The 21,222-nt window shown below is 43.0% G+C and overlaps 1 protein-coding gene across 5 annotated transcripts in view; it reads right to left on the bottom strand.

Annotated features, from left to right (window-relative positions):
* The window catches only part of DPF3 (double PHD fingers 3), a 255,087-nt gene that overhangs the window by 11,284 nt on the left and 222,581 nt on the right, over positions 1–21,222 (bottom strand). For all 5 annotated transcript variants that reach the window (XM_079129846.1, XM_079129845.1, XM_079129847.1 and 2 more), the window contains exon 9: positions 2,505–2,617. In XM_079129846.1, coding sequence (XP_078985972.1) covers positions 2,505–2,617 — 113 coding nt within the window. The remainder of the gene's footprint in view (positions 1–2,504; positions 2,618–21,222) is intronic.

The following is a 21,222-nucleotide window of genomic DNA, read 5'->3' as shown; positions in this document are numbered from 1 at the left end:
CATCATATGAAAGTAGAGTTTTACTACAGTTTGAGTATCCTTTATTTGAAATACTCAGGACCAGAAGTGTTTGAGATTTGGAACTTTTTTCAGATTTGAGACTTTTTCAGATTTTGTAATATTTGCATGTATATAATGAGCTACCTCGGGAATGGGACCCAAGTCTGAGGGCAAAATTCATTTACACTTCATATATGTTTCAGCTTATATACAATAAGCCGATGGAAATTTTATGCAATATTTTGATAATTTTATGCATGAAACAAAGTTTTGTGGCATAGAATTTTCCACTTGTGTCACATTGGTACTACAAAGTTTCATGTTTCAAGTTTCAAAATTTGGAGAATTTTGACTTTTCAGATTAGCGATGCTCAGCTTGTACTTTGTTATCCATTCTTAGGCCTCTAATTGATTTCTCTTGTCCACTTGTGCTAGCTAATGCCTTTAGAATAATTTTGAAAGGTAGAATAGTGAACATCATCACCTGATTCCTAATCTTAGTGGAAATGCCCCTAGTTTTTTTTCCCCATGGAATAAGATACTGGCTTTTTAGTTCTAAGTTTAAATATTTTCTCATGTTAAGAAGGTATTCCATAATTTCTATTTTCTTTAGTGTTTCATGAATTGGTATTTTAACAACCACATTATTTTGAAAACTGGTAAAGGTAAAGAAGCAAGCATTTATCCTGCCTTTTCTATATGTTCTATACCCAAGGGTAACCAAATTCAAGCTTGGGTTAGTTTCTCTTTGTAGAACTACTCCAGCTAATATACAAAGAAGAAATAATCAAATAATAATTTCACTATTTGTAACCCCTAATGAAATGGTCAGTCTGAGACTCATAAATAGACTCACCTTCACAAAAGGAAAAACTATTACATACCTCCTGATAAAAGCACACATCATCATCTACAAAGTAGTCTTGCCAGAAAAGAGAGAGACAGGGAGACAGACACAGAAAGAGATGGTGAGGGGAGAGAGGGACAAAGACAGAGAGAGAGAACATGAATTAAGCCTCTAGCTCTAACTACCAATTTACAAGAAATACAAGAGACAGAGGGAAATGTCAAACAACTCCACAAGGATGCATTCAGGAAAATACAGTGATGGGAACTCTGTTGAACAAATTATATAATTTTTTCAACAAAGAATTTAAGGCAGGGAAGAGAGAGCAAGATAGAGGGTGTTACGGTTTGGATATGAGTGGTCTGCCAAAAGCTCCGTGTTAATACAGGAATGTTCAAAGGTGAAATGGGTAGATGGTGAGAGCTGCGATCTAATCAGACCCTTCTAGGTTGAACGGACGGACTGAATGGAACTGTAGGCAGGTGAGGGGTATGGCTGGAGGAGGTGGGGTCACTGGGGTCGTGCCCTGCAAGGGTACATCTTCCCTGAAACCCCTTCCCACCCCCGCGACCCCACTCTCTGCTTCCTGGCTGCCAGGAACAGAACAGTACTTCCAACATGATGCCCTGCCTCACTTTGGACCCAGAGCAATGGAGTTGATCCGCCATGGATTAAACCTCCATGAGTCGAAATAAACTATTTGTCCTCTAAGTTGTTCTTCTTGAGTATTTCGGTCACAGTGACAAAAATATGACTAACAGAGGGAAAAATCTAAATAGTATTTTAAAAATATGTGTATGTATATGTGTTTATATATAATATGCATATGTATGTGTGTGTGTGTGTGTGTGTATATATATATATATATATAATATATATATATATATCAGGAGAATTAACCCAGGGGTGCTTTACCACTGAGGTACATACATCCCTAGCCCTTTTTATTTTTTATTTTAAGACAAGGTCTTGTTAATTTTTAAAAGAAATCTCAAAGATATATCAACTAATTGCAATGCATGGACCTTCTTTGGATCCCAATTCAAATAAAAATACTTATAAGGCAACTTAATGGATGTTTAATTATTTTAAGGAATCATTGGTTTTTTAGATATATATGACATATTGGCAAGTGAACAGATATTATAACTGTGACTAAGAAGAAGGCAGTAGTATTTTTAAAACAAGATTGGACATCTATTGACCATTTTTGAAGCTGGTATTAGGGTACATACTTTTGTATGTTTTAAAGCATTCATAACAAAAAAAAAAAGTGTTTGTTAAATTTCTGCATTATTATATTTACTATGTAGGCCAAGTGAGGTCACACACCGTGGAATGTGGTGGAAACAAGTGCATTCCAGCTGTAAGCAATGGTCACCCCGTCAGTCACTAAGCCCTCGAGGGCTCATGGCCAGGTTGCTTCAAGGGCAAATGGCCATCCAGGCAGCCACTGGCAGCACGTCCTGCATCTCCCTGCACAGGCACAAAGAGCACCACGGTCCCTGTATTACGAGGGTCCCCAGGGTTGTGAGGCAAAGAACAAGATCGACTGACATTTTCCTCAAGTGCTGAGAGTCCTGTCTTCCTCTCCATCCTCCAAAGGACTCCTGGCCCCTTGGATTTCTCGCTCCCTCAGGGAAAAGCCCAGACTCACGTCATTCTCCGAGGTCCCACAGAGGATGCAGGACTTGCATTCTATGCACTGCCACTTGTAGGTCTTGACGGCCTCGGTCATGTTCAGGGTGAACTGCAGGCAGGTTGGGTGACCTGAAGGAAACCAGAAGCAGCAGCATTAGGGCCACAGGCTCTGACCTGTCCCCCAACCCCCCGCACACCACCAGCCAAAAACACATCAAGGCCCAGCGTGGAGAAAGGCTGGGGAAACAGGCTAGGAAACAGGGCCCTCCCCACTCCCCTCACTGCCCCCCCATTACATCAGATGGAGGCCCAAAGAGAGAAATGAGTATTAATCCCCTCACCAGGGGTAGATGGCATCCAACTCCCCTTACTCAAGGAAACACATCCCCCCGTAAGCAGCTCAGTTGATGAGAGCAGAAAGTGGTTATTGGAGAGAGCAAAACACACAGCCCTTTCAGACACCAGCTTTATCTCCCAAGCCCCAGCTTCAGTTATGGCAGAAGGAACACGTAAATGGTTAGGTGGGGCTTCCTGTTGGAATCCAGGGGAGGTCAGAAGATCATATAAAGGTTTCCAGGGATAGTGCTCAAGGGCAGTTAAGTGGAATTACAGTTATCTAGAGTATCTGTGCTCACAGCCGTGAGACCAGCAAAAGATCAAGACTTGAACAGCCACAGGGACTACAGAAGGAAGTGATCTGGCAGGGAGGGCAAAAGAATGGAGCAGCACAGCAAATGGCCAGGTCTATCCTGAAAGAGCCAGTCCTAATTCTTTTCTCCTTCTCAGTATCAAGTTAGCCAGACCAATAGCCAGATCAGGGAAGCTGTGACCTTAGAGCGCACAGCCCAGAAGAACTCTAGAGGAAATAGACTGTTCTCAGCCCCACTCACCCGGAAGAGAGCTGCCAGCAGGAGAAGACAGCTGTGAGCTATCGAGTGAGAAGACGTCGGCCTTCTAAATGGCAGGGGACAGAAACAAAGATGCTGTCCCCAGGTTTCCCAGTGCTGTGAAGTAGATGTGAATCTGCCCAGAGAACCCAGAGGAAAGCCCATTACTGCTTCTGCCACGAAAAAATTGACAGCTTTGCCTGATGCTTGGGGTTGGGGGTCACCCTTCACCAGAGCTTCCAACTCTGCCAACCCCACTGTAGGGTGCATCGGGTTGTCTCTTTCATGTAAGGGGTTTGGGTCCTTAAAGAATATTATAGACAGGGACAGCAATTAGGATTAGCTCCACCTAGTGCCCTCCACAGACAAGATCCCCTGTGGGACCACTACCCTTGGTAAAACCACGTCCCATCAGGAAGTCCCCAAGTCCTCCTTTCAAACCTTCACAGAATGGTAATTCTCTCTGAACTCTAAACCTATGTGTTCCACTACATACTGAACCATTCTGCTGGATATCTCACTGATTTCCCAAATTATTGAACACACTCAAAAACAGAATGACTCTTCTCCATTCTCTCTCTCTCTCTCTCTCTCTCTTTCTCTCTCTCTCTCTCTCTACCTAATTTCTTGGGTGGGACGCTGTGAATATTTCTCATCCCTTTTCAACATTCCCAGCATTCAAACAGATCAACTCTTGTCACTTATTTCTTTATTATTTTTCAAATTCCCATCCTAGTCTAATTGTCCTTGTCTCTCTCCTAGTGGTGGAACAGCCTCCTGATCAGTTCCCTGGCAAAAATCTTTGCATCTCTGCATCCACCCACCTTACAACACAGTTTTTGCCTGAAAAGGGGTCCCTCCCTCCCTCCCCTCCTTCCTTTCTTCCTCCCTACCTCCTTTCTTCCCCTCCTTCATCCCTACCTCCTCTCCTTCCTTCCTTGCTTCCTTCCTTTCTTCCTTTCTTCTTGAAGATTTACATTTTTATTTATGTTTCCCTTATTTAAAAAGATCTTCTCACCTATCCACTTGGAAATAATGATAGCTTTGTAGAAAATTACAAAATATATTGCAGACTAGAGGTAGACATTTGGGAGTGTTTTGCTAAATAAGTGGTAATTGAAAACATGAGAATCAATGAAACTAGGAAAAAGAGAACAGGGGGAGAAAGGAAAAGAAGAAAGGAGAAGAGAGAAAAAGGTCTAGGACTGAGCTTTGGGGAGCTCAACTATTTAAAGGTCAAAGGAAAGAACCAGCAAAGGAAATGGAATGATGGTCAGAGGTAAGAAGCAAACTAGGCAAGTATGGAGTGACTGTAGCTAAAAGAAGAGATTTCAAGAAGCAGGGGTTGACTAACTATGTTCCTGCCACAGGTTCGTGAGCTCCAGAAAGTCCCCGAGTGAGGGAGTATTGACAGATCAGAGCAAACACACTCAACTAATAACAACACTCTCCAGAAGTGCAATCTTCCTAAGGAAGGAAGGTCAGCACATTCCAGAGCATGGCAGAGAACCCAGCAGCCTGCTGTGCATCTGGAGCTACCTCTGTGGGTGGATGGGCCAGGTGTGTGAGCTTCATGCACCCACCAACAGTCCACAGATACTTGTTGAGACCCAATTCTGTGTCCAAGTTCTTGTAGATTATGTTGTCCTTTGAAGGCATTGTCTGGGATCCAGGTGGACAGAATGGAGAAAATGGTAGCAAGCCGGTTTGGAAATTCCTTGAACGTCTCTGAAAAATTCCCATGGACTTTTTTGTGCTGCTATCTTAAGAAACTGGGCTCTGGCTGTAGAGCTCCTGCTTCTTAGAACTTAAGACATCACACATGTGTGAGAGGAAAGAAGGGGATGGAAAGAATATTGCAACTTCTCAGCCTGGGAGGGGGAAGGGCAAGGTCATGCAAGCAGTCATGGGCAGGTGCAAATATTGTGCCCAGAATTAAATCCTCCTGTCCGTGCCACCATTCCAAGTTAGACATCTGTTTCCTCTATCCAGAAAGTGGAAAAATCATTTGTCATATAAAACCACAAGAATAAGACTTCTTACCCACCATGGAAATGATTTAACAATGCTACTATTAGATAAAAGAAAAATTTTCTAAGGAAAGTGGGAGAAGCTCATTTCTACGTTTCACTGCTAGAACTCTTTATTTTTGCCCTGAACTAATTCCTAAAGCCCTTGGAAGTAAGAGAATAACAGATACAGAATTTTCAATGCAAGGGTGGAAGAAAAAGAGGTACATTGCTGTAAAGTAGTTCACTTATGGATTCCTAGCTTGATCTCTTTTGTAAGTTAATCATCATTCTCTCATGTACTGACTTGGAAATTTCAATTTTCCATGTCTTCAGTTTTCTTAAAGAAAGGAATATCTATATTGCTATTTAAATAATCCAATGTATGGAAAAGGGAGACAACTCTTCCCAGGTCCCTGTGGGTACAATGATTCAAAAGAACATTTATAAGATTCCAATTACCAAAATGAATTTAGAAAGTGATGCAATGTACTTGATTCATCCTAACCACATTATTAAACACACACACACACACACACACACACACACACACACACACACAATCCATTCCTCAGAGCTCCTCCAAAATTTTTTAATCAGGAAGATTCAGCAAATCTCCTGCCCACTTGCCTAGTGATCCAATAATGAACTTGGTGTAAAGAATCATTCCTCATCCAGCCCTAACCCCTTCCAAAACTGACCTCGATCCTCCTTAGAGTTGAAACAGGAAATGTCACCTATGGCCATTATATACAGAAAACCTAACTCCTGGGCTGGGCTTTTGGGTAATAGGAATTTGACTTTGTGGTGTCATTTCAGAAGATGGAAAGAAAAGGGAAACTGTAGGATTCGGGAAACTTCTCAGACAGAAGACAGTCTGTGAGGTAGGAATACAGATGTTCAGGGCACTATAGTCAACTGAGCTTGATAAAAAGAAGATGGGCTTCTAGGAGCAATGACTGCAACTCAAAGAACACACTCAAAGAACACACGTGCCACTCAAAGAACACACGTGCACAGATGTTGAGAATGTTCCAGGGGCAGCAAGTGAGATTTGGGGGCATTGTGGGGAGAAGGCACAGAAGTAAGTATTCAACAAAACTAGGGTTAGTGCTACATTCATGGATGCCTGTATGTCCATACCCAGCTGCCCACACACATGGATGCATTCAAACTTTTAGGGAGGTAAAAACCTACATATACCTTATTGATTAAGCTCACGTTACTGTGGTGACTTGGCAGCTAACATAGCACACTGAACAGTCAACCTCACTCATAAACACTTGATACAGTGAGAGAAGCATCATTTTCAATAAACCCTGGACAAAACCAAACATATAAACTGCTATGATGTGTCTCTTATATTATGACCCTTATTAAAAGAGTTTTTATTTCATTATTGCCAGTATTTAATTTGGACTAGGCTCAGCCACATCACTGATTAAATTAGAGGTCTAGGGGAAAAAAATTATCTTGCTAGGTTTGTGCTGAAAATATAAATAAAATAGATACAAATAATTGTGAAACTAGCACAGTCTATTATTTATTCATTGTGAAATTATAAACATCTAATTATATTTTATTACCTTATTTATCAATGTTGATCTCCCAAAAAAAAAAATTTTTTTTAGGAAAGGAGTACCTAAATATCCATGGTCTCAGGCAAATAAGTACAAAATTCAAATTGTGCTCTAGAAATCATATTATACAAAATACACCGCATCAATTTCAACCTGAAATAGCACCAAAACAAAGTTTCCATGTGCATTCATTAGAAAATAATTTGGCAAATTTCTAACAGTTTTCTCTATTCATACATGTGTAAAATTGTTAATATTAACATATTGCAAATATATATGAAGCTTTAGCTAAAGTATTCATTCAAAGTATAGTTAGCTGCATCAACATGCTAAAGAGTAATCAGAGGAGAAAAAACATTACTAGCTCACTTTTGGAAGACAACTCATTCAATCAGATCCATGCTCATTCGCATTCTGCCCCTCATCCATTCCTCTCCCCACACCCTCCATTTCAGACCCAGAAAGAAGGTTCTGAGTCATTATGCCACTACATTTAATCTGTAAAGGTGCATCCCAATTCTAAACAATCAAGAATCCAAACTATTTACACATATATTATGACAAGCACGTTAACAGTCCCTGCTTCTTGCATATTATTTCTCAAACCTACTCTGTAAACCTTAGGCAATGGCCTGCAGGCTCACCTCTGTCTGCCCCAGAACTTACTTATGCTTCAGACACCCGCAGATTGATAACCACAATGGCAGTCAGTCCAGAGTCACCTGAATGGTTCCCTTTTTTCTCACCATTTTTTTAATGTACTTCAAAGAGGACAAAGAAGAGAAAGAGAGTGGAAAGGACAAAGACCAAACAAACAAAAACACATTAAAAATAAATGATGGTGTGAGCTGCGGCTGCCTTTTACTTGGGCAAAACACCTTACCGTGCAGCAAGTTCAATACATCTTTGAGGTCTGCTTATGCTCCCTCTCAAGCTGTCAAGCTCTCTGACACCCAGGTATCACATGGCATGCAAACCACAGGGGTTCTTGCACCAATCGTTATTATAAGTAGCCACGCACAGCACACTATGCAAGAGTAGCAGGGCACTTTTGATGGATTAGACAGCTAAGGGCTGGTGGCGCCATTCTCAAATGGCCCTAGAAATTTCCTATTTTCATTGGTCGAATATGGTCCAAAATAGAGTCTTCTGGAAATGGATCCACCCATCTATAGATGTGAGGACATCGTGACTGGTCCTTTTACAGTGAAATAATGGGATGGGGAAGCCTTGACCTAGATTTATATGACTTACTGATGGTCATATAAATATGACTGAGGCCAAAGCATAACACTAGAAAGAAATCAAGAGTAATATTAATGACTCCAAAGTTCTCAACTCATCACTGTAACTGAGGATCAAAGATAATTTATTCACTTATCCATTCCTTTGAATAAAATACATGTGGCAGATACTGGGGACACAGCAGTAAAAAAGACCAAGCCCCTGTCCCACTGGAACTACTGCCACAATTTGAGATATACTGCAGCATCTGAGTCCTTTGGACGAGTCATTTCACCTCTCTGGGCACTAGTTTTCCAAATATATTAAATTATAGGATGAAACTATGTTATTCATGAAGCTGTGGTTCTATCAATGCCACCCATAAATGGTATTAGAGATACTACCAATCCCAAATTGCCTATCTGCTTGGTAGTATAAACATACCTTCTAAAATTTTCCAGGTAAAACTCAAAGTGAAAAACAAAAAATCAAAGAAGACATTCAAATAGCCAATAAGTCCTTCTAGAATTCATGTCAACCTTTCCGATGTTGACCAGCTTGTCTAGCCCAACATCAACACCAAAATATGACCATGGCAGAAAGCAATAGAAATCTAGAAATCTAATGCACCTGTCATCAACCACTCCACCCATCCCAGCCATATGTTGAACCCATAAAGATGAGTTCATGAATCTTCAGGCAAACAGAGGCCTTGGGTAAGGTTCCTACCATGAGGAATATTAGGTCTGGGTTGAACTAGTTGTGTAACAGCAGGAAGATAATGCCAGCCAGGGAGTGAGAGAAATGGGTCATCAATAGGAGCAATTCAGTCAACTCTTCTTTTAAATTCTTAGCTGGAACTGTAGCTTGTTGGCTACCATCTGCCAAAGTGATGTCTGTCCCACAGCAGTGTATGAAGGCCACCCTGAGTCATTGTCCAGAGCTCAACACCAATCTGGGATGCAAATTCCTGACCTGGCTGTGCACGGTAGACCTCTCCAGACATCAGGAGCACCCAGCCATGGGCTCTGGATTTTCTCCAGGAAAGTGAGCAGAGGAGGGCACTGTCATCCTCATGCTTCCTTCTGTCCTGAGTGGGTCCAGCCGAGTTTCGTGATGTTGTAATTGATGTGTAGTTGATGGAAAACAGCAGTAATTTGTCATCACTCAATAGCCTGTGATCATCCAACTGTCCACCTTCCCTGAATTAGAAGATGAATCCAAGGGCAGTTTAAGTTCTTGAGTTGTCTGAGGACCTTTGATGTACTATTTCCATTTTTTTCTTTCAGAGAAATTTCTTGGAGTTGTTCTAAGTCAGGAAAAGGATGCTTTCTTGTCTTTTTCTAGGTAAGAATGGAGAGCAATCATAGAAGTGCCTAGAAGTAGTGCACAACACTCATACACTTTGTTTTTTATTTCTAAATCATTTTTAAATCTAATTTTAAGATTTCTTCTGACTTTGCAGTCTACTTGATTGTGATCAGATTCTTATAAAAAATAACTCCATTTAATTTAACCAAATTCGTTTGACTGAGTGGACCATTACATTTCCTGCTCTTCTATCTCCCTATAATGCTCAATGCTCTTCTCTCTCTCTCTCTCTCTCTCTCTCTCTCTCTCTCTCTCTCTCTCTCTCTCTCTCTCTCTCTCTCTGTCTTTCTCTATTTATCATCTATCTATCTATCATCTATCAAGAGAGAGGAGAGCACGATATATATATATATATATATATTTTTTTTTTTACTAAGAAAACTCCTATTTATCCTTCAAGTCCCCCTCAAATACTATCACCTCCCAAGAGCCTCACCAACGTTGTTTATTGCTTCCTTCTCTGTAACAACTGTATTCGTTCCTCCATTATGGCATCTACTAACTGCCAGGAACTATATTAGATGCTAAAGTTCCAAAAATGAAGGAGACATAAATCTAGCCTTGAGGAGCTCAGTTTACTAGGTATGGTTGGTAGCCTATAGGATGACCACCAATGGTCTCCACCTTCTGCTTGCCCACACCCTGTATAATTGTAAGTATGGGCTGTACTTCATGACCTCTAACAAGCAGAATATGACAGCCAAGGTCAGGGATTCACAAACAAAAGTGATAGCATGTTACTTCTGATATTAGGTTAAAAAAAGTCCAGGGTTTTGATCTTGAGCACTCTACCTTGTAATTTGTTTGTGTGTGTGCATTGTATTTTGAGGTCCTAAGGATTGAACCCAGGGCCTTGCACATGCTGGCAAGTGCTCTACTACTGGGCTATATCCCCAGCCCTCTCTTGTCCTTTCTTATTTATATGGGGAGTACCCATATGGCAATAAATGAAAAGAAGTCTTGGTCCAGTAAAAGCCAGGAAGAACCAACTCCTGCCCAAACCCACATAAGTAGGCTTATAATCAAATCCTCTCTCAGCCAAACCTTCAGGTATTACCACAGCTTTGGCTGATGACTTGACTGCAACTTCATGAGACACCTTTAGTCAGAGACACCCAGCTGAGACACAGAAACTGGGATAATGAGGGTTTGTTGTTTTAAGCTATTAGGTTTTAGAGTAATTTGCTTGCAATAACCAATAACTAGTATGGGGAAATACAATTTTTAAAAATGACTTTAACACAATGTGATAAATGCCATAATGGAAGAACGGATACAGTTGTTACAAGAGGAGGAAGCAATAAACAACATTGGTGAGGCTCTTGGGAGGAGACAGCATTTGAGGGGTCCTTGAAGGATAAATAGGAGTTTTCTTAGTGGAAAAAAAAAAAAAAAAAAATATATATATATATATATATATATCATGCTCTCCTCTCTTTCAATAGATGACAGATAGATGATAAATAGAGAGACAGATAGACAGAGAGAAGGGCATTATAGGGAGATAGAAGAGCAGGAAATGTAATGGTCCACTCAGCCAAAACTGAGCAGTTCCAGAAAAGCAGGGTGAAATGACAATGGCAGGAAATGATGTTAGAAAGGCCAGGGAAAGATTATGAAAGGCCTCATATGTAGGCACAAAGATTTGAACTTGCATCTGAACAGTGAGGACTCCTTGGAGGTGTTTAAAGCAAGGACCGATTTGCTTGTACTAATGCATTAGAGAGATGACTCCAGTGGTAGGGTGGAGAGTAGGTGTAGTGGAGGTGGCTGGGGAGGGTCATCAGTTGCACCACTGTTGGGAGAAATCCTAGTTCTTGGCTGGCAGCAGTGAATGTCTCAAGTGTATAAGGAAAACTTGCAGGGAGGAGTATTCCGCTTCGGCTACCTAGGAAAGTAAACAACTGCCCCAAGTTGACTCAGTGTTACCAAGGGAACCCGTATAGGAGCCCCCGGTGGTCTGATCCCCTGTGGCACATTGTGATTGGGTAAGAAACCTATAAAATGTATAGCTGCTCCTGCAATAAATGAGTTTGCAGGCTGCTCGCCACAAGCCTGCTTCCACCCAACTCCCGCAGTCTGGGTCTTGACTCTGCACCCTTACCCCGCGTACAAGCTAGCCTGACACAAGAGAAAAACTACACATCACCCATTATGTTCTAGTGGGGTCATGAGTGTCAGACAGGCCTAGAAATAGTGAAGATAAAAGTAGGAATGTGAGAGGTGGAACTGGTCAACAGGCATGATACCAACCTCGACATGCGTGTAAGGAGGAGAGAGGAGTCAAAAATGATGCCAAGATGGGCCACAGAGTAGATGTCAACCTGTTAGCTGAGATGGAGATGGAATGCTTGCAGGGTATGATCACGCACCTCATCATGATATTTCAGTCAATGATGAATGGCATGTATGGTGGTGGTCCTGTTGCCTACAGATGTCATAGCCATCTTTGTTTGTGTCACTCTATGATGTTCACACAATGAAATCGCCTAATGATATATTTCCTAGCATATACCCATTATTAAGTGACACATGAGTGTGTGATAATGGATTCCATCTGAGCACCATGCATTTGTCATGAAAATGACTCATTCGAAGGAGATGTACAGGAATCAGTGAGAAAATATGAGTCTAAGTCCACAGTCAGGAGAGAATAACAGGATAGAGATGTTAATTTGGAAATCATCAGATTTGGATGGCAGAGGAAACCTTGGAATTTGGTGAGACACTCAGAGTGAGGCCACAGAGCAAAATTTAGAAAGGATTTAGTTGGGAGTAGGGAGACAGGTCCCATTGGAAATGAAAGCACTAAAGGGCATCAAGAAAAAAAAAAAAAAAAAACCCACTAGGAAAGTTGGGAACAATATGGTCAGAAAGGAGAACCTCAAGAAGGCATGTGATGGTGTCCAAGGGACAGGAGGGGTGGCACCACCACCTAGTGAACCATGAAGTAAGATAAGAATTGACCTGGACAAGCCACTGGGGGTTACAACTAAAGCCAGTTCCAGGAGGAATGCACCCTCATGGCTCTCGGGATGACTGGATGCTTCTACGTTGTCAAGGGAAGAATTCATGTGCAGATGGTCTCACAAGACACTCCTCCAGCCATAGGCTTTGTCTTCCACGCTCAAGCTTGGGAGCACCATGTGAAATAGTCATAGGAATGTTATCTGACTCCATTCATTAACAGCAAGGTCACTTTTTGATGCAGTGTCCATGGCCAGAGCTAGGCCCTTGCAGCCTCAATTTCTGTTCTTCATCAGGAGATGAATCAAGTCCCACTGGAAGCCATTTCTTTCCTCTAGAGCTTGAATTAAGGTTGCTCAGTCCTAGAGGCCTGATCTCTGCCCACAACAGCTAGGGCAGGTCTTGGTAGAGGTTCCTTCCCCAGCTCTAGAGTCTGAGCCAGCGGGAGTCACTCAAATTTTCCAGAAGGACAGGCGGAGCAGCACTGTGAGCCAGACTGGATGTGAGGTAAGGATGGAATGATTGCTGGGCAGCGTTGTTGGAGGCCCTGGTGCTCTTTTAAAATGCCCACAAATTCTTTGATCCTCTTCTTTTAATTTTCAAGAGGTGGTGGATATTCCTCTTCTAGAACAGAGGCTGAACTTAATGACTTTCTTTTAGCAAATATAATAAAGAGGAGGTGATGATATGCAATTTAGGGGACTAAGTTGTAAAAGGACACTGTGGGTTCCATTTTTTTCTCTCCTATCTCATCACTCACTGTGGAGGAAGACAGCTGCTATGTTGTAAGTTGTAAGAAATGAGGACCCCTCTGCCAAACACCCTAAAAAGAACTGAGGCACTCAGTCCAACAGCCCATGAATGATTAAGGCCACCAACATATGAGTTAGCATGAAAGCAATCCCAACTTGTTTGAGCCTTGAGATAGCTGTAGACCCAAGAGACACCCTAGGAGAGGCCACCCACGCAGCTAAGCCATTCCCAGACCCCTGACCCTTAGACACTGTGAGATAATAAATATAGATTTAAGCTGACGAGTTGCGGGGTACATTGTCACACAGCAATGGCTAATAAATATAGTGGAAAAGGAGGTACAGTAAGAAATATGGTTGCAAAGCTCTAGAAGATCAGACATTTGACAAAACGTTGAGGCAGAGTCTGGCTTGTGTTCCCAGCCATGGTGAGTCCCAGTGCTCGGCTGAAAAATTGAGTGGCAGAAGCAGGTTTGAGAATTTTTTTTTTTAATCATTTCTTCTCCTCCATGGATGGCAATTAATTTTTGTTGTTTGTTTTTAATGAATCTTCCTAAAAGATCTAATCGTGGGAACATAGCTGATTAAGGACAGTATGAAATGAATCAAATAAGAAGTGAATGGATGTGACCCATCACAATCTATAGCAACCAAAGTGCATCCACCTTCAGTTTCTGGGACAACCCTTTTCCACAGTATGGCCCCAGGAAACTCACTCCACCAAAGAGGCTGCCATCATTAGCCTCTGGTCTTGTCCTGCCTCAATCTCACTCTCTTTCCTTCATCCCACCTGAAGCCTGTCTCTCGCCTCCAACAAACTTTCCACTCAATCCCCAGTATTAAAAATCCAAGCGCTTCCTACCAGCTTGGTCAAACTGATATGAGCAGAGCAAGAATCCACGACCTGTATTTTGACCTGAAAAAAATAGTGCTTGAATACCTTCGTGGTCATTACTACTAACATGTCCAAGTAAGCACTTTACATTCACCAATTTTGTTTGATTCTTCACAATAATCCTGCAAGGTAGGCAAGACAGATTTTTGATTGACAAATGAAGAAACAGAAGCTCAGGGTGCTCAGAGCAAGAATCCAGGTCTTCAAATGCTAGTCCTTCGGGGTTGGAGTTGTAGCTCAGTGGTAAAGCATTTGCCTAACATGTGTAAGGCACTGGGTTCCATTTTGGCACCACAGAAAAATAAATAAAATAAAGTTTAAAAAAAAATTCTAGCTCTTTGGTCTCTCACTACCTCGTGTTCCAGAATGGCCAAACCAAATACAGTGTCCCATCCTTGCTTTAGCTCCTTTAAGCCGCTCAATATAGTAATGGTTTCCCCTTTTCTGCACGAGAAATTTGCTAAGGCACAGTAATATAGGTTATTGAATTTCCCTGTGCCTCAGTTTCTTCAATGTTATCACACAAGGGTGTACTAGCTGTCACCTAAGGTCCTTGTCCTCAAGACTTCATGCTTCTAGTAAAATCCCCCAGGAAGCAGTGCTTGCTTGTATGAGGTAGGACATCAAGTCCTCACCATCTGGCAGTGACTAATCCTGGAAAGCCCTGGGGAAGAGCTGTCCAGGAGTGAGCCAGTCTGGCCCACACAAAGCGTCTGTGGAGACTGCAGGAAGTAGGTCAGCAGCCTATGGTGGCATTACTGGGCTTCAGCTCCTGAGAATCTCAATAGAGGTGTCCTGACCCCATTGTCCACAGAAAATAGTTTCAGTCAGGACATGTCATTTCCCTCTCCCCACCTCAGTCCTACTCAGTCTTGCCTGGTCACATGAAGCCAGTTATCCAGGACCTCTCTGGGACCATCCCAAGTGACTGCCCATCACAGCTCCCTCTGTGAAGCCTCTGAGAGGAGCACAAAAAGATGTCTGGCATCCCACAGCTGGGACCACATCAGCCCCAGACACCTCATCTTCACTGTCAGTCAAAAAAGGACCAGAATGTTCCTCACTGACCTTACTTAGAACAAAAGAGCCAACAGTAAGGGCCCTCTTTTTTGCAGTCACCAAACAGTAGTGCAGTAAAGATGCCTATAACCACACACTCCCATATATACACCCGAAGGCCAAACAAAGGTTTACAAGTTCACTGGCTCTTTTTAATCCTTTTTCCGTTTCACTTTATACCTCCCACTTCCCCCAAGTCACCAATTCACTTTCTCAACTGCAAAGGCAGGAGAATGGTAAATGCAGATGGTTATGGCAGAAACCAGTTTCCCCTAGAGTCTGTTGCCCAGACTTCTTGAGCCCCTAAGGTCCCCAATGTCCTTCAACACCATCAACAAGAGGAAAACAAAATCATGCTGAGCCAACACTGCTAGAGAAGAAACATCCTTGCAGCTCCTTGGAAACACATCAAAACCCAGCCCCATCTGGCCTTGCATTACCTCTGCATCAGCTTCTGAACCCCAATCTTCCAGCAGCCCCAGATCTGCACACATATCCTGTATATTTGTATCTGGGAGCATTGATAATTTAGTTCAACTGATAGATCAGTTCCACTGGCCAAATTTTCATCTAAGATTAACCCAACTTTTCTTGACAATCAAACAAATATTTATCCAACAGATTCATGAATGAGAATTGATCCTGCTGTTTACTTAGAAAGCTAGAGGAGTTGACTTTTTACATGTCTTTATTTTTTTCCTCTAGAGAAATTAGAGAGTTTGGATAGCACAAGAGAAAGCAAATCAATGGCTATTTCCAGATACCAGCATCTGTCTTCAGATTTAATAGAAATGATGCCCTAAGTCACACAGTCTACTCAGTCTGTTCAGTACGAAGACACCCATCGATATTGGAGTAATGCAGAAGGAGAGTTTTTGCTGGTACTTTGTAAATGTAGACATTAGCCTCATCACTGCTGCAAGATTCACAGAGTCCTTCTGGATAAGTAGTGATCAACTCTAGTCTGTAATCAGGGAAATAAAAGCATCAACTATCTCTGAAATGACTTTGGTCTACCTGGCGGTAGGTGTAAAAGAATTAGGAATATATCAGAAATCTGATCTCCTTTCGGGAAAAGCTAAATATAGAACACAGAGACCACCATTCTGTCCCATACTCATGGCAGACATTACTAATAAATTTGGCATTCTCTTCCAACCCACATGGATAAGACCTAGGGACCCTTCTCAGCACTCCAAACAGCCATCACCAGTCTGAGTTTGCACACAAGAAGAATCCTCTGGCCACCTCTGAGCTAGGAGGTATTGAGATTAATAGGTTAAATGCTTCTTATGAGAATTAAGGATTCAAACTTTTTAAACAGGTCACTGATCACATTGGTAACTCCTATTTCCCCTCCCATGAGTCAGAGGCCCTATCAAAATAACCAGTTCCACAAACCAAAGGGTGGCCTTGTTTTGTGGTTGGTCTGGCAGACAGTATTCCTACAACCACACATTCTTGTTTCACAGAAAACAATCCAATGGACACTTTCTAGAAAGGAACTTTCAAAACAGTGGTTATTATTATTTTTTTAAATTTAACAGCCAGGCTATATCAACCCACCCATCTTTAAGTAATTCCTCCATCTCCCATTGCCTGCAGTGTCAGGTAAGCTTCTTAGCCTGGCAAGCCTCTTTGCTGTCTGGTCATCACTGCCTTTTATAAATCCATGTCCTTTACCCACCGCTGACCCCAACCACCATCACATCCTAGTCAACAATCACACAGAAAAGTATTTGCCATGTCCCCCCAAAATGTACTGCTCCACTTGCCATTTCACTTTTGCACACAAAGGTCTCTCTGTCCTAACTCTCAGCTCCATTCACAGCCAGAGTTGTCAAACAGGTTGTCTACATTCAGACTACACAAAGTATGGTCCCTGGGCCATTAGCAGGAGCATCGTCTGGGAGCTTGTTAGAAATGCCTACCCCAGACCTACTGAATCTAAATCTGCAATTTAACAAGATCCCCAGATGCTTCGAGTGCATAGTGAATTCTGAGAGGCACTGCCCTAAATTCACTCCTTCCCTTTCTGGGATACCCACTCAGGCCTTAGTCTTCCTAACCTAACGTCTCTCCTCATCCTTTCACCAAAAACTTTTCATTGAGTAAGTGAATCCATCAATAAATAGAAGAATATATGAACTACCGCTTCCCCTCTGCCTGGTTTTAGGACTTCTATTCATTCTTCAAGTCCACTCCAAACGGCCCCACTTCCGTGAAGCCTCTTCTGCTCTCCACTGCAGATAAGCAAACTGAAATGCTGGGAGGGTTGGAACCTGCTTGAGGTTGCACCCCTACCAAGCACAGTCACCTGACCCCAAACCTACTGGGTGCTCCCAACGCCCCCAGTGTACTGCCTTGAAGAATGGCATCAGGACGGGTGCCCCTGGCCTTGCATAGGAGCCTCGGCCACTCCCAGGGACAGGAACTCCTAGCTGAAACTGGTCAGACAAGTCTCCAGTTGCTTTGCGGATGAAACTGAGGTCCTTAATCACTGGTACCCACTCCCTATCTCCATCTCCTAAACCCTGACGATCTTCCTCTCTTTTCTTCTTAAACACACCTCACACGTGCATCTTTCATTCTCATTTTCTTGATGAGGAGTTTTCCTCTGGATCACAAGGACCTCAGGGTGGAAATGTCAGACATTTGTCTTCCCATTTCTCCAAGCCATAACTAGGCCTTCCTGGTGACCCAGTGGCTCTCAGAAATTCTTACTGTACTTAGGAATAAGCGACAAGGATATTTTAAATATACAGATACCCTGGCCCCAAAGCTTCTAATTCACCAGCCTCAGAATGAGTGAGAATCTGCCTATTTAGCTAGTACCCTGAGGTAGCTCTGATGCAGATGGTCCTCTGGCCACACTGGTAGACCCTCTGCCTCCAAGCACAGAGGCTCCTGAAGATCTGCAAACTGTGCTACAATGCCGACCACTCTGATCCTGGATACCTTGGTCAGCAAGGGCTTGAAACCCTTTCCTGTCTACCTCGTTTTTTTATTGTAAGGATTGAGTCAAGAGGGTATTACTGCTTTGTTAAGCTGAAAAGCACTTAAAAAAAAAAAAAAAAGACAGTTTTACCATTCCTCTAGTTTTTTGGTTTTTTGGTTTTATTTTGTTTTGTTTTGTTTTGTTTGGGCACCACCAAATCACTGACCCCATTCCCAGAAAGTCTGTATTGCTCTCCACCGCAGAGCCTACTGTCAACATACTCTTGTTTCAGAAGACCTGTGATTGCAAAGGACATGGCTGCATACTGAACAGAGGCCAGGCACAAGCCATCTTCCTACGAACAGTTTCTTTCTCAGAGACCTGTGGGTCCCGCACATAGAGAAGGCCCGTGCTTCCTCTCAGTAGCTTGACAGGGCCAACATCCACTCTCTCCCCAAGACCAGGCCTTTTAGATGATAAAGCACTTAGAGCATTTCTTTTGCATTATTAAAAACAAACTCAAATACCCATTCCAATCCTTGTGGAACTGATCCACCTGGGGTGGGAAAGAAGCAAGAAAGAGTTGAGATAGTTTCCTTTGCTGTGTCTTTTTGAAACTTTGAATATCTTTGCAACCTAATTAAATGGTACTCATTAAACAATGAATGAATCAAACAGACACCACACAGACATTGCTTTTTTCCATTTTCTATCTTAGTGGCTATTCAACTATTTTAAGAGGACTATACCTGGGCCAAAATCAAAAGGGGACCTCTAGTAATAACCAGCTTGGCCCTAACTTACTGAGGACAGTCAGGCAGAGCCCCTGATCTCAGATCTCACCAGGAGCTCCAATCCACTGACCCTAACCTTTCTCACCTCTCACTACCCCCACAGCACCGACCTCTTGCACCCTCTTGGATTCCACATTCATCCCTAAAATCACATCCCTGCATGTTTCTGTTCACCCTCTCCCTCTTTCCTGCTTACCCCAGCTGTTTAAGCCAGGCTCTCCACCTACCCCACATCTGTGCCAAGCAGAGAAAAGCACACCACTGGGCTGGCCACTCTGATACATGGAGACAACAAATCTTAGCAGGGTCCCCCTAAGAGAAACAGTGATCTGTTTCTCCAAACAGATCACCCCCCATCTCTCCCTTCTAAGTCCCCATCCTTCATATCCCTTCCTCATACTCTCCCTATTTAAATGGCAAATATATAGGTAATCAGAATAAGCCCATCTCATCCTCTCCCAGCCTTATCCACCCAGTTCCCTGCCCCTCAACCCCTCTATTTGTCTCCTTTCCATTTCCAGTAGCTGTTCCAGCTCCCCCACCACCAATCCCCCACTTGAGCCACGATCCCAGCTCATTACCTTGAGAACTTGGTTCCTATTATTACTCCCTCTTGTGCCATCAATTTCTCTCTACATACAATGGACCATCTACAAAAGTTCCTGTCTTTCAGACACTCTCTGACTGAGCATCCCCATACCATTACCCCCCACCTCTTTTACTCACCCTTGAGCACAACTCGGAAGGGCCAGTGCTCCCCATGCCCTCCTTCCTGCGTTCCCTCTCCTCCACACACTCCCCTGGTCCTCCTCCTACCTCCCAGCTCCCCTTCTCAGTTGCCTTGGCTGGTCCTCCTCCTCCCTCTTCCTCCCAACTCTTCTTTTTATCTGGCTACACTCAGTTCCCCTCAATATCATCTATACACTTGTCCTTTCTGAACGTGTAACTCGAGGATGAACCACTCACTGATACCAGACTCATCTATCTACTTGCTATGGTTTTGAGAACCCAAAGAATTGAAAGTAAGAAAGATCTAAGATGTCAAAGGATCATAGTGGGAAAATCCCCATCTCAAGGGGCAATGGGGACCCTGCCAGCAAGGTTGGGGTGTTGTGCATTCTTGCTAGAGGTAACTCACTGCAAGCAGAAAGTGAGGTGGATGGCATCCACGGCAGGAACTGCCAGGTTGCACTTTGGGTCATGAATAAGTAAAGAGGTCATCACAGGTTCCAGAATAATGAGAGCAGAGAGGAGAGAGAAAGTGAGAAGAGGAAAGAAGGAGACAAAGAAGGTGGGAAACAAAGAAGGAAGCGGGATGGAATGAGTAAAAGAAAAAGAACCAGGAAAAGAGAGTTGGGGTCCTTGCTTATTCCGAAGACACAGCAAGAATTCTGATCAAATTCTCAAAAAGATACAGAAACTCAACTCCCTGATGCATTACTAGAAGGGTGTTAGCATCATTAATACTAATAGTTATAATTTAATGAGGTGTTTCCTATGCACTAGGTGCTTTGAACACATATCCTCCTTTAACTCTTGAAGCAATCTGTGGCTCGGGTGTTCTTATCCCCACATTATGGACAAAGAAGTTGAGTCTCAGAACAGTAACTTACTCCAGGACACCCAGCAAGGGGTTGGCAGAGGCAGAGGCAAACCCACACCTGATTCTGACATCCACGTGGGTAGTCATCACACCACGCGGCCACAGGAAACAGTCAGTGGGAAAGCCCTTCCCCAACACAAGGAGGCCAAGGGGCTATGAACAGCCCTCCAGAGAACACAAGCCTCTGATCATCTGGGCGCCTCCCAAGTCAGAGGGCTGGAAGTGAAGACACGTGCTCAACTGCATCAACATCCTGCTTTCCCCTCCACTACCCTGCTGTCCCTGTCCATGCTCCAGGATGCCTTTGAGGGAAAAGTGAGGACTCAGAGGGTATCATGGGGACGAGAGAGAACAGCTCATCACAGCCCTTGCAGCTAACCTAACACCCCAGATGACAGGTACTCCCATAGTTAATCCAGGCAAAAACAAGTCAAGGCCACCTCCAAACCCCACCCCAAGGGGGTTAAAGGTGAGAAATGGAAACGACTTAAAAGGAAAAGAAGTTCAGTAGCTCCTTGAAACAAAGGGAAAATGCAAAGCCTGGATTAAGAAGTTGGCTGGGGGAGGAGGAGGCCCCCACAAGAAAGAGGGCACTCAACTGCTGGAAGTCCAGAACTTGGGCTACACAGTCCCCGAGGAAGTCTTGAAATCTTGG

This window comes from Sciurus vulgaris (genome assembly GCF_902686455.1).
Source record: "Sciurus vulgaris genome assembly, chromosome: 2".
In the NCBI taxonomy this organism is placed as follows: Eukaryota; Metazoa; Chordata; class Mammalia; order Rodentia; family Sciuridae; genus Sciurus; species Sciurus vulgaris.
Note: the sequence above shows the minus strand (reverse complement) of the source record. Positions and strands in the feature narration are given on the sequence as shown.